Raw genomic sequence first — 12,430 nt, forward strand, 5'->3', positions numbered from 1 at the left:
ACATGCAGGGCGGGCACTGGTGAGTCGTGAGGCATGTGAAGTGGGCGTGTTCGCATGACCAGCCCGATGGAGGGAGGCCCATGGAAGACCTGACGCTGACCAGCATCCGCTTTAGGCATCCCTCCACCCATTATTCATGGGCCTGTATGAACATGGTCTCTTTGCAGTGATGGATAATGTTTATTCGATCCCTACTCGTCGATCTAGGAGATCACCGCACCAATGACGCAAGACCTTCCGCTCGCGCTGGACAATGATATTATGCGAAAACTTTCGATGAGCGAGAGAGGCCGGAAAAAACACACGGCATGCCCTTATAGGGTCCGGGGAGGCTGTGACCAACCATGCGGCGTCGACAACCCAAGGTCGCACCCCCAAGGTCCGATCAGGCCCGAACCCGACGAGGGAGAATTTCATCCCTGGGTAAGAATGCATGCTCCGAATGCAATTTTTGTTTAGGTTTGCTGATCGACCGTATGTCACAGTAGCATGGAGTCCACCTGGAGATGATCACCACCTGGTCGATGGGAGAGTTCCCAAAATTGTGGGGATATGAGATCACCGCAACCTCGATCGGCTGAAGAAGTTGCCATCATCCGCTCGGGGACCTGACGTCGGCGTTTAAGTAGCCAGCCATTAATTACCGGGCCGGTCTGGCGACCCCCGGTTTCGTCGATGACCATGATATGAGGTGTTCATTCTGGTGATGGTAGAAGACTGGAGCTGAGACCTAGGCGAGGGAGACCATTGGGCTTCCCGGCGGTCTAGGCGGTTGGTTCCTTCCCCGCGAAGACGGTGTCATTCTCATCCCCTCGTCCCGTGACCCGGGGGGCGATCGGCAGCGCCCGCTGTCCGGCCGGGGACCAATGGGGGCCGGCCTGGTTGGGACCCTCGTGACGTCGGGCTCGGGAACCATTCAATTTGGCCACCCTCCTCTCCTTCCTTCCCTTCCCAGCCAGCCCGGTATGGATCCTGCTGCGCAACTCTCGTCCTCCCTGTCTGCCTCGTGCCTGACCAGGAAGAATACCTCCTTCGACAACGGCGGCTGCAACTACTTACGGCCCCAACATCGCCGATGTTGACCTCGATTTCTCACTTCCTCACCACCACCACCACTCTTTCGGGTATTATTTGCTGATGACCTTTGATTTGCCTTCCTGATCCAGCGGACACTCCAATCTAAACCTAATTTCCCCTCTCATCTCCGCACCCATGCTGGACTGATGCAGCCTGAAGCCGGTCATGTCCATCTTGAACGATCCCTCGCTGGTGCGGCCTCAGTGTCATGGCAAGGCCAAACCTCGCTCCCTCAAGGGCGTCGCGCGAGATGCCTCGGTCATATCCCGCCGCTCCGTCCTCAAGTCCATCTCCATCCCGTCCTTTTCGTCCGTCCTCAGAACCTCGTTGACATGGGCGGGAGACGCGTGGAGTGCCTACGGGGATGGGTTGTCCCAGAAACAACGCAAACTGCTTGCTGAGGCGGAGGATCGCAAGCAGGTCTTGTATCTTAAGAAGCAGAATGTGAGTCGGAAATTTTCTTATCTTCTCTTCGCCCCCTGCCCCCGCGCCCTCCCACAAGTTCGCGTCGCAAGGTTGACGGCTAACTGTCATCGCAGGCTGTGACGTATGATGAATGGAGAGAAGCTGCAAGTGAACTGGATGCATTGGAGAACAACACTGTCTGGAAACAAACGTTTGACTGCCCTGACTATGACCCCGATCTCGTACAGGAGCGCCTCAAACAGCTTGAAGATGCCCGGATCAGCTGTGATATTAGTCGCATGTTGTTCTTGATTCGTACCTCCCTGAGTCGTCATTTGGGCAACATGAGCAACGCAGCTCTCTACAAACATTCCCATCTCGGGACAAAAGACCTCGTCGACCGATATATCACCACCGCTTTGGACACAATATCTTCCTTGGTGGAGTCGTCCGGTAAAGACCGCTGCGATGGGCTTGAGTCCAAGTATATTCTTGATCAACTGCTGGCAGCAAGACAAGCCTTTGGGCGCAGCGCTCTGCTGTTTTCCGGGGGAGCAACATTTGGCATGAATCACATTGGTGTGCTCAAGGCTCTTTATGAAGCCAACCTTCTCCCACGTATCATTTCAGGCGCGTCTGCGGGAAGTATTGTGTGTGCTGTTTTCTGTACACGCACAGAGGACGAGCTACCAGCACTGCTGGATACATACGCATATGGAGACTTTGATGTTTTCGGTGATGAGAGTAAAGCGGATGGTTTTTTCCGCAAGATGACGCGGCTCATGACGTCTGGATCGTTTTTAGACATCACTCACCTCGCCAACGTTATGAGGTGCTGGTTGGGCGATATGACCTTCCAGGAGGCATACAATCGCACGCGAAGGATACTCAACGTCTGTGTTTCCAGCGTGGGAATCTATGAACTGCCCAAGCTATTGAACTACATCACCGCGCCAAATGTATTGATCTGGTCTGCTGTGTATGATTGACATCCGTAATCCCCTTTGGTCTACACGGGCTATAACTGACGTCAACAGGGCCGTCTCATGCTCCGTCCCGTTTGTGTTCGAGCCTTTTACCCTCATGACTAAAGATCCCCTGACAGGGGAGCCGGTGCCATGGTGTGACTATGAGGATCAATACATTGACGGTTCTGTTGACGGTGATCTACCTATGAATCGTCTGTCGGAGATGTTCAACGTCAATCACTTCATTGTGTCGCAGGTCAATCCCCATGTTGTTCCTTTTCTCCCCAAAGACGATGGACCAGACCGGCGTGTTCAGGCCTCGTTCACCGCCCCTCGTTGGCTTCTAGCTATGACCCATCTTGCCAAGGATGAGCTCTTGCATCGCATGACGGTCATGTCGGAGCTGGGAATCTTCCCGACGCATTTTACTAAAACTGTGTCCATTGTAAACCAAAGATATTTTGGAGACATCAACATATACCCGGAAATCCAGTTATCCCAGGTGCCTGTGATGTTGAAGAACCCCACGACAGAGTTCATGTTGAACGCATGCCTTAGCGGGGAACGTGCCACCTGGCCCAAGCTTGGACGTATTCGCAACCACTGCGCCATCGAACTGGCCTTGGACTCAGCCATTCAGGAAATGCGGGCACGGGTTGCCTTTCATCCGAGTCGCATTAATGTGAAATTGGACAGCATGGTCGACCATTCTCTCGAGTCTCTTGACAGCAGTGGAGGACGAGGACGCTTGCTGAACCGCAGAAGCTCTTATAATCATGAACTCGAAAAGACAAAGCACATGAGGCATATTCCGAGCCGGCAGACAAGGCCATATCTGCAACGGTCTCGCAGCGTGTTACTATCCGAACAGTCCCGCAGCATAGACTCTGTGACGGCTTTGAAACTGGACCAAGGTATCGACCAACGTACTAAAGGCCATCAGAACTCATCTTTGAACACCGGTGACGGATCGTATGCTACTGGATCTGACAGTGATGAGGAGAGCGGAGCATCGCCATCGCCCCTTGGAAATTATGGGTCGCTTAGGTCCCATGTGTCCTGGGAGCCATCGTCTGAAGATCACCCCTTCGCCTGGTCAAGCCTGGACGGTAGCGCGAACTCATCTCAATCATTCGCATCCGCCCACTCGCGAGGGTCATCGCACCGGGCATCTGCCTTGTCTCCGCAGACCTCGCATGCGGTGCGTACCATGCCGGAGAAGTCGTTATCACCTCCACGCCACCATCTTCGGATGACGCCCTCCGCCTATGTCAGATCTCCCAATTCTGGCCGTTTTCTTAACTGACCAGTCTAAGCTCTATAGAACACGATGATAGCTCACCGCATTTTCGACCTGAATGCGCTGCTCCTTGGCTAGAATGAGGCTATCGGATTTAGACATCTGTTATGTGCCCGGCAAACATAGCATTTTTAATTCTTCACATGGTTTCTTCGGTGTATATATTGACGCCATGCTTGATTTGGCCCATGCTACTTTGTGGGTCGTTCATACATTGGGCCGTGGCAGCAAAGAGGATAGACCGGGATCGCGCCATATTAGACCCATATATCAGGACTGGAGTTTTGCATCCCTGGATGCTTAATGCTTACTACACTACGCTTTTGGTTGGATTAGATCAACATACCTTCTGATTCTATGGCGTGTTCTTTTTGGGGGGGGGGGGGGGGGGGGTGGCTCGCCGCCAGCTGCGTAGTTATCACACAGCATAGAATCTTGCTCGTTCTTTCTCCGAGGACAACGAATCATGAACGGCGTGTTTCAGGTGGCTCATGGAATCGTCGAGATTCTGTAGTGCTCCAAAAATAGACCATCACCGTGAATCAGCGCCGTGTTGGGGTGGCGGGCGGCTAGAGGAGGGCCGCGATTCGCCTGTGCCCCTACGCGCCGGAGTTGATGAAACGACCGGGTGTGATGAACTGGCATGTCGGCCATCTGGAACGCACCCGGACTGGTTTCAGGCCCCGGCCCAGGGGCCGCCCGGCGCGTCGCTGGCTGCAAGCGACTGACTAGCTGTTCTAAATCGGTCCGTGTCAACCGTCATGCGCTCCTCTGGTCCGGGCGGTTAATCAGGAGCGTGGCCTGGGATCCGAATATAGATCATGGGGCCTCAGCGGCCTATCAGCGGCATTCCGTGAGCACCCAAACCCTTGGCCGGTGCTCTCCCGGGCGGCTATTCGGATCGCTGCGAGGAGATCGTGGTGATGTGGAGGTTGCTTCTAATCTTGGAAACAAACAAGTGAGCCTGCATGATGGGACAAAAAAAGCATCATCAGAATCCTCGTGCACAGGCTTTTATATGCTCTTTCCGCCAGGCTTTGATCGAGTTGGCTCATCCCGCAGTCTGGGCACAGCCTTACGTGGATTTTGCTTTGGTCTGTGCTTGAGCTGCTGAGCTTGTTGGCTTTGGCTTGTACTAATTATCATCTGTCTTTGCTGTCCTCCAATCACCTTGTTCCTGTTCCTTTTCTGCTACGACGCCTGTCCAGCACAGCCCCGACACAGCCTCATCCCCAGGTCAACCGTTGGAGTCCGGGGGAAAGCCTCCATTTAGGGTGCTGAATCATCCTCCCCTGTTATGCGACACCCCCAACTATAGGGCTGAGACTGCTGTGTTTTTTCATCCAATCATCCCTCTCCCCTCGCAACTTCAAAACACGTCCAATATGACGAGCTTAGTAAATAAGCCCCTCGGTCGTTTCCGCAAACATGGATCTCACAAGCCGCTCCATGAGAGATGGGGAGACGTGGGCATCACTGTTCCGACCGAGGGATCCTGGAACCAGTTGGATAACCCTCATCGGTCGTCTGACCGACGACCTGTCCATGACATCTCGAGTCGAGGACACCGAGACCAAGCCATTGTCCCGACCGAAGACGACCGCCATGCTTCCCAATCTAGCTCATTCTCCGTGAAGGCATTGAACCCTCGCCGTCTCTCCATGCGCATCAGCCAGCGGTCCAAACAGACCACAGATTGTCCCAAGGAAGACGACCGTCATACCAAAGCCGAACGACGGGTGTCTCAGTTCTCTTACCGACCTATCCAGCAAGACTATCCGACCGAGATGGCCGAGAAAGCCGCCAGGCAGAGCCAGCATGCTCCCAGGTTTCGGTATATCCCTACCGGACCGGGCTACGCCGAGGAGCTGGGGCTGGGGGCTCCGCGAAGGCTGTCCAGCTGCCGGGAGAGTGCCCAGAGCAGCTATGCTAGCGAGTCGACGGACAGAGGGACGCGACACAGCTATCGTCGTAGTCCCATTGGAGGGGATGCTTACGAGGAATATGATGAAGACGGGTATCATGGGGAGATGTATCCGCGGCCCTTGTCAATCCAACGACGGGACCGAAGCAGTGTGGACTATAGCCGACGGGCCAGTCCATCGCTGGGAAGAAGCCTGGCACCGTCCACGGAGCAGCGGGGTCGATCTGGGAGGTACCTGACTACCGCCATGGTTCCGGATGCGGAGGATATTTATTAGTGATTGATTTGTTGTGATTCGGTTCAGCGTCTGCATTCTCATGTTGTAACGGCTGGTTGATGGCACCGATCTGAGCGTTCTTGATACACATTGCATACATTGGGCGGCGTTGGGGGTTTCGTCAGTTTGAGCAAAATGATCTTCAGGATTCTAAGACCATTTTATCTCATTTCTAAAACAATCATACAGAGTAGAAACATGAGGACTGTTACGTTGGATTGCGGGTGCCGAGCCTGACGTCAACCTGACGAGCCGCCGCCCTCAGGCACCTTCCGGCATCGAAAGTCAAGCACAATTTCCTGTGCATGACTTGGATAAGATAAGATCATAATATCATAATATTCAGTGCTCTCGGCAGTGATGAGAGTTTGTGAGACAGGTCCGAAAAGGGCTTATCGGGCCAGTGATCAGGGCATGACGCCATGCTGGGGATCCGAGCAGGCCCGCCAGTCCATGACGCCATGTTAACGCAGTGGTCTGGGCTATCATATTTAAATATCGAATTTCGAGAAACTCCAGTGGACCTATCAATTATTCACCTTTGACTTTAATTCATCTCGATTGGTTCGTGTCATTTGAACCAATTCACAGTCCATTATGGCAGCCACGGTGTTTCAGCTGAAGTGCGGGTGTAAGGTGCGTAGCCCTACTTGCGCTGAACAATGTCTCTCAAGTGATATGGCTAATGCATTGTGCAGAATGACCCCTGGGGAAAGACGGGGAAGGACTCTCTAGCAGGCGTACTCTGCTCCAAGACCCCCGGAGCAGTCGAGCTGGATGAATCCAAGACTTATTCCGAGGTGAGTGGTTGCCGCCTGTCGTTGATGCAGTGCAGTGAATATTAACTGACCATTGTAGATGTGGCTGGGTACATATCCCACCGTTCCATCGCGCATCCTCGCCACCGACGAACTCCTCAAGGACTATCTACAAAAACACCCCGAGGTAGTTGGCCAATCCGCCCTGGATAAATGGGGCCCAGAAGTTCCATTTTTGCCCAAGGTATACATACTACCATACCCATCCACCCCCAATTTCTCAATCCATGACTAACCCAGCCCCTCAGATCCTCTCCTTCACCAAAGCCCTCCCTTTGCAAGTGCACCCCGACAAAGCCCTCGCCGAAAAGCTCCACGAGACCGACCCCAACAAATACGGCGATCCCAACCACAAGCCCGAAATCGCCATTGCGCTCTCCAATTTCGAGCTCTTCGCGGGCTTCAAACCCCTCCCTGAGATCGAGAAATTGATGAAGATCGCCCCCCTCCAGCGATTCGTTCCCCCGCACGGCGCCAGCTCCTTCGACGACGAACTCCTCCGCGAACTCTGCCGTGTCCTCCTCACCTTACCCCCATCTATCGTCTCCGAAACCATCAAAGAACTACTGGACATCCCGGAGGCCCAGTTCGGCCCCACGCAGCGCTACATCCCGGGCTTACTTGATCGGCTTCGCAAACAGTACCCAGACACGGACAACGGGAGTCTCGTTGCCGCGCTACTCATGAACTACATGACCCTTGGCCCGGGCGAGGCTGTCTGTGTTCCTGCTGATAGCATCCATGCGTACCTGTGCGGTGATATCATGGAGTGTATGGCGAGGTCGGATAATGTGATCAATACCGGGTTTTGCCCCAAGGCAGAGAGTGATAGTGTGGATTTGTTTACGCGGGCGTTGAGTTTCAAGCCCCACTCGGTCGAGGAATCCATGTTGCCTCGAAAGAAGAGTGACAAGGGCGAGCAGTGGAAGACGGAGGTGTATGCGCCGCCGTTTAGTGAGTTTAATGTGTTGGGTACGAGTCTGGGGAGTGGGGAGAAGGAGACACATAAACCGCTGGAGGGACCGAGTTTGTTGATTGTGACCAAGGGTAGTGGGAAGATGAAGGTGTCGGGGGGTGAGAGTCTGGCGCTGCAGGAAGGGTGGGTGTATTTTGTGGGTGCTGGTGTTGCCCTCGATTTTGAGACGGAGAAGGGCATCGCTTTTTATCGCCCGTATGCGGAGTAACCGAGGGCATCATCCCCTCCATGTATGAATGAACACATGAAAGCGGAACAGATTGATTGCACATGAATATAGATATATATTACCTACCAGTTTTCATGGCTCACTAGCCATGTACCTCTATAAATATAGATCAAGCTCTAGCCCTACAGAGAATGGGACATTGCTATTTTGGTCCTCCCCCCACCCCCCCGGACCCTCATCGCGAATAAGCGCCGGCCGATACAGGTCCCCTACGCTCCCCTCCAAGCGCTCAGGCTCCGCGATCGACCCTTCCCATCCAATGGATTCACTTCCACGGTTATCAGATGTCTATTTTTGGGTCGCTTTGCTTGTTTCCCGGTCCTTTCGCACGGAGGGGGCAGGGGATTTAGGCTCGTTCCTGCGATGCGGCGTGGAAGGTCGGTGAGATTAAAATAGACGGCGAGCGGGGTGAAGGGTTCATGGCCGGTTCGCAACGAGTGGTGATTATTTTAAGACGGGCAATTCTCGTCTGGTGGGTTCTGTTCAGTTTTGCATTTCGGTTTTTGTGTGGTTTCATCGGTGTGTTGTTGATTTATGTTGTTGCAGCAAGCGTCGCTTCCATCCCTCTATCCATTCGGTTCCCACTATCCATCCACTCATCCATATCCTCCATTGAGTGGATGCACGCATGATGATCATCCCTCGTGATGGCAGGATGGGGTCGTATCCTCGATCGTCTTCATCGTCCGTGGAGTCCTCGTCGTCCGGTCGGGATCAGATGATTATCGGGGTTGTGTTTGGTGGTGTAGTTGCTATTATGAGTGAGTGGGCATTCTTCATCATTATCACTGTCATTATCTGTTAGGGCATCGACCATTATCTGTTAGGGCTTGGTCGATGCGTGACATATATATCCTCAACTCACCTACTTGCAAGTCATCTGTGCTGTGTTCTTCATCCGGTACAAGAAAAGAAGTGCAGATCGACGTCGTCGTCAACGTGAAGAACGACTCCTCGCCCATCACTTCTCCCTCTCCACCGGGTACTATCTCGACCCGGAAGCCAGCAAGCGACATACCCCCAAGTATCCCCTTGAGACTTCAGTAGCACAACAAGAGCCCTTCTCGTGTCTCCAACCCCCACAGCAAAGGGTCATCGACGATCCCCCGCCTGCTTATCAACCACTGCCGACTTATAACCCCTCTCGGTACCAAGGTGTAGATGGGATGGTGGGTATAGCGGTTCCGTATCCCGGAGTGAGGGCAAGTATGTATCGATTGTCGGTGACTGGGATGGAACATCAGAGGAGAGCCCCGGATCGGAATTCAAATGCGTTTAGCTTTGCCGTGGAGGAGAGATTGGATGTTGCCTTGCCTCGACGGGTCGGGGAAGAGGAGGTCACTTCGCTGCCTCAGGTGGAGGTCCAGTCACCGCAACGACCCAGGCCGGTCTTGTCCCGATTGGTGACCAACTTTGGGTAGGGCTTGGGGAGGGACATGTCTTTGGGGGTGTTCATGTTGTCTTATTTTCATTTGTTTGGTGTTGGGTTGGTTGGTGTTGGGAGTCAAGGGCTCTTGCTTGGAGTTATGTTTATGATTATGATAACGACGATGACTATGATGATTGAAGATGATAGAATGGGTGGTGTGATATGGGGTGCTGGGTGCTCCAAGGTACGTCTTTTCTTTACTCTTCTCTCCCCTGTCTTTCTTTTATTGTTCTGTATTTTATTCTATTTCTTTTTTCTTCTTCTTTCCCCCTCTTTTGGCCAAGATGTGCCGTGTCTATGTGCCTTGTGATGGGGCTCAAGGTGTGTGTTTGTGTGTGTGTGTGTGTGCTGTGGGCTGAACTACTACTAGGGTAGGTGACCAACGCCATCCAACCATAACCCGGATTTTCATCACCGACATCATACTACTACGGGTACTTTCTATCAATACTTACTACTAGTAGTACGACTAGTATGATTTGGCCTAAATTCTCGCAGCTGGCCTGGGAAATGGCAACTGGTGATGGTGCCTGCCTGATCAGGAAGGGAGGGGGGACCTGCCGGGAAGGAGCAGCTGGGCGGCAAGCCACCGCGAATCCCCTCTCTTCCTTTCTTTCCCTCCTCCTCTTTTTCTCCTTCTCTCTCACCCTTCGGCCAATTCTTCCCTCTCTATCTCTCCCTCCCCTCCTCCTTCCTGCCTGTCAATCTATCTCACTTCCTTCTCCTGCAGCTAGGCAATCACCCGGACCCTACAGCTGCATGGTGACAAGTGACAAGTGACGACAGACACAGCACAGGCACAGGCAACGCCGGGCTTCTCACGTCGTCTCCATCACGGCGCGTAGATAAGCTCTGCGGGTGGTTCGGGCCCAACCGCGACGATCAACCGGTGATTGTCTTGGATGTTCCCCCTCTTTCCACCCGCTAGACCCTGGCAGCCGCCGAAGCTTCTGTGCCAATCAATCCAACGCCCATGGGATAGCGCTGTCTTAGCGACTTAGTCAGGATGCTGGCCTCCACCGCCGGTCGGTTTCCCCTCCTCTGACTCCCCCTGCTTCCAATGCTACATCGGACTTGTGAGCGGTTCAGTCGCAGTGTTGACGCGAGTCCAGCTGCTACCTCGTCCACGATTCCCTGCTAGGGAGCTTCGCTAGCGTCACGCCCGTCACGCCCATCACGCTCCCTACCACATCCCCCGGGGTCTCGCCCACCCTCCTAACCGCTGGGATAACCAGTCATCATTCCCCGAACAGGGATCAGCTTGTCTCGCATATTTTTCATCCTCTCATGGCCACTGGATGCGTCACGCCAAGGTGACCATCAGCTGCGGCCGTGGTTGGATGCCGCCAACATCCCAGCATCTGCTAGCAGGTCCTCCAACAGGTTTACCTGCAAGTTGACTGCGCCGCTCAGGTATTCTCCCGACTGACCTCCTCTCTTTCCCTCTCCAGATACGCGGACCGGTTCTGTCCCCTGCTTCAGAGGCTCTCCCATGACCAGTAAACGCGTCGGAATCCCCATTCCGCTTACAAAACTACGGGCGATCCCCCTCCGGTTGATTGATATTTCTCCTCTCAATGGCCGCGTACGCCCGATGGGCCTCCCCACCGAGGGAAAAAATTGGCCGTGATGGAGGGTGAACCAGACTGTCGGGTTCAAGATGTGTCGCTGACCCGTACCACCCACGCTGGGCTCCGGTGCCCGTCTGCCTGCGCTGAAGGAATTTCCCTGAAGGAATCCATCGTCGGTCCCTGAGAGGGTCCCTCCTTCTGCCATCCTTTGGGCGATATGCAGCCGCCTTTCGGCCGACGGATTGTTGTGGTCTTCGGTGCTCGTACCCCGACATTACGCTTTTCCATGCCAGTCCATCGGTGGCTGCTCTGTCCCTGTTCCTTTCACTCCTTCCTGTTCTAGCCAGCTTTGGAGCCCGGCCGTGGGGGCTCTGGATCAGAAGGACCTGACACAAACACGTAGACGGCGGGCCCTTCATTTTAAGGTACCGTTGTGGACTTGATCCTTCTTAACCTAGTTTTTCCTCCGTGCTCTTGGTAGGGACCTGTGCGGTCGATGCTGACGCGGGCTCTGGATGCTCCAGCCTCGAGTACATTAAGGGCGCTCCTGCGACCATGACGGCCATCATCCAGAAACTGCGGCGCAAGCAGAAACTATCCTCCGAGTTGCACTCGCGATGGGGGGATGTTGCGATCACCTATCCCAATGGTGGGTCCTGGAATCAATGGGATCATTCATCTTCCGGGGGTCATTCAGCCTCTACCGACCCTGAGCGACGGCATGGCTCAATGGAACTCAATCGATCCGCCACCTCCCCTCGGATGGGGAGTCATGTACGATCTGGTGCGCGGACGCCCTCTGTGGATTCGGCCATGACTATTCCTACGGGCCACTACGACGCGCGAGTTGGTTGTCGGGTCCGACGGAAAGATCAACCCAATAGCCCCCGGATAGGACTGGCCATGGGTTCTCCCATAGAATGCGACCAGTCTTACTCGGACGAGTCCTCTGAAGGCGAGGAAGATGCTGCGGCTGTTCCAGCTCCCCTCAATGTTTCTCGAGATCGAAATCCAGCCGATACAGAGGAGCCTGAGGCCTATTCGCGTGCTTCCAAATCACCTCCATTGTCAGTCACATCTCGCATGCGTCGGTTCAGTGTTCAGAGCAACCTGGCGGAGCCAACGATACCTGGACCAGGGACGGCCAGTTCGAAGCATACCAGTTACACCTCATCTGCGCCCTCTAATCCGTCGGAAGACCCACGACCTCATGGGCATCGTCTGTCTACGCAACTTGAGAAAAAGCCGACGCGGCGTCCCAAACCGGAGCCGCTGAGTTTGCCGACTCAGCCGGAAATGGTCCCGTCGTATGATGAATTGTACGGGTGATTACCAGGGCGAGGGCTAGATGCATGGGAGGCTTTTTGTTTAGTTTGATCACTTGCACGCATGTTTCACTGTTTTGAGGGGCTGAGGACCGAGTTACGCCGACATGGCTTGTCTTTTTTGGGTGGAT

The 12,430-nt window shown here is 54.1% G+C and overlaps 6 protein-coding genes across 6 annotated transcripts; all 6 read left to right on the top strand.

The window, feature by feature from the left end:
• Positions 1-1,134: 1,134 nt before the first annotated feature.
• On the top strand, positions 1,135-3,756 carry BO94DRAFT_614762 (putative Patatin family phospholipase; the record flags this gene model as incomplete). The annotated part of the gene is made up of 3 exons (XM_025616745.1): positions 1,135-1,521; positions 1,617-2,461; positions 2,520-3,756. The coding sequence occupies exons 1-3, from the start codon at positions 1,243-1,245 to the stop codon at positions 3,754-3,756; spliced, it is 2,361 nt and encodes a 786-aa protein (XP_025470278.1). The 5' UTR covers positions 1,135-1,242.
• A 382-nt stretch (positions 3,757-4,138) lies between these two features.
• Positions 4,139-5,000, top strand: BO94DRAFT_345580 (uncharacterized protein). Its single transcript, XM_025607069.1, has one exon. It carries the CDS (start codon positions 4,394-4,396, stop codon positions 4,862-4,864), a length of 471 nt encoding a protein of 156 aa, XP_025470279.1. The 5' UTR covers positions 4,139-4,393; the 3' UTR covers positions 4,865-5,000.
• A 135-nt stretch (positions 5,001-5,135) lies between these two features.
• Positions 5,136-5,951, top strand: BO94DRAFT_582903 (uncharacterized protein; the record flags this gene model as incomplete). Its single annotated transcript, XM_025615512.1, has 1 exon — positions 5,136-5,951. One exon carries the CDS (start codon positions 5,136-5,138, stop codon positions 5,949-5,951), a length of 816 nt encoding a protein of 271 aa, XP_025470280.1.
• A 449-nt stretch (positions 5,952-6,400) lies between these two features.
• On the top strand, positions 6,401-8,015 carry BO94DRAFT_532463 (mannose-6-phosphate isomerase, class I). The gene is made up of 4 exons (XM_025611123.1): positions 6,401-6,587; positions 6,650-6,751; positions 6,810-6,953; positions 7,018-8,015. The coding sequence occupies exons 1-4, from the start codon at positions 6,549-6,551 to the stop codon at positions 7,951-7,953; spliced, it is 1,221 nt and encodes a 406-aa protein (XP_025470281.1). The 5' UTR covers positions 6,401-6,548; the 3' UTR covers positions 7,954-8,015.
• Positions 8,016-8,629: 614 nt separating this feature from the next.
• On the top strand, positions 8,630-11,033 carry BO94DRAFT_554280 (uncharacterized protein; the record flags this gene model as incomplete). The annotated part of the gene is made up of 7 exons (XM_025613705.1): positions 8,630-8,735; positions 8,851-9,391; positions 10,196-10,307; positions 10,332-10,355; positions 10,409-10,479; positions 10,728-10,798; positions 10,855-11,033. 7 exons carry the CDS (start codon positions 8,630-8,632, stop codon positions 11,031-11,033), a joined length of 1,104 nt encoding a protein of 367 aa, XP_025470282.1.
• A 321-nt stretch (positions 11,034-11,354) lies between these two features.
• BO94DRAFT_345865 (uncharacterized protein) lies at positions 11,355-12,389 on the top strand. The gene has a single exon (XM_025607070.1). It carries the CDS (start codon positions 11,530-11,532, stop codon positions 12,301-12,303), a length of 774 nt encoding a protein of 257 aa, XP_025470283.1. The 5' UTR covers positions 11,355-11,529; the 3' UTR covers positions 12,304-12,389.
• The last annotated feature ends 41 nt before the right edge of the window (positions 12,390-12,430 follow it).

This window comes from Aspergillus sclerotioniger, assembly GCF_003184525.1.
Source record: "Aspergillus sclerotioniger CBS 115572 chromosome Unknown BO94scaffold_6, whole genome shotgun sequence".
Lineage (NCBI taxonomy): Eukaryota > Fungi > Ascomycota > Eurotiomycetes > Eurotiales > Aspergillaceae > Aspergillus > Aspergillus sclerotioniger.

Excerpts from the sequence above, each read along its gene's own strand:
- BO94DRAFT_532463 (XM_025611123.1), top strand. The coding sequence starts at position 6,549 with ATGGCAGCCACGGTGTTTCAGCTGAAGTGCGGGTGTAAG. Across the intron at positions 6,588-6,649 it reads AGCTGAAGTGCGGGTGTAAG|AATGACCCCTGGGGAAAGAC; the intron begins GTGCGTAGCCCT and ends TGCATTGTGCAG. Across the intron at positions 6,752-6,809 it reads AATCCAAGACTTATTCCGAG|ATGTGGCTGGGTACATATCC; the intron begins GTGAGTGGTTGC and ends TGACCATTGTAG.
- BO94DRAFT_345580 (XM_025607069.1), top strand. The coding sequence starts at position 4,394 with ATGTCGGCCATCTGGAACGCACCCGGACTGGTTTCAGGCCCCGGCCCA.
- BO94DRAFT_345865 (XM_025607070.1), top strand. The coding sequence starts at position 11,530 with ATGACGGCCATCATCCAGAAACTGCGGCGCAAGCAGAAACTATCCTCC.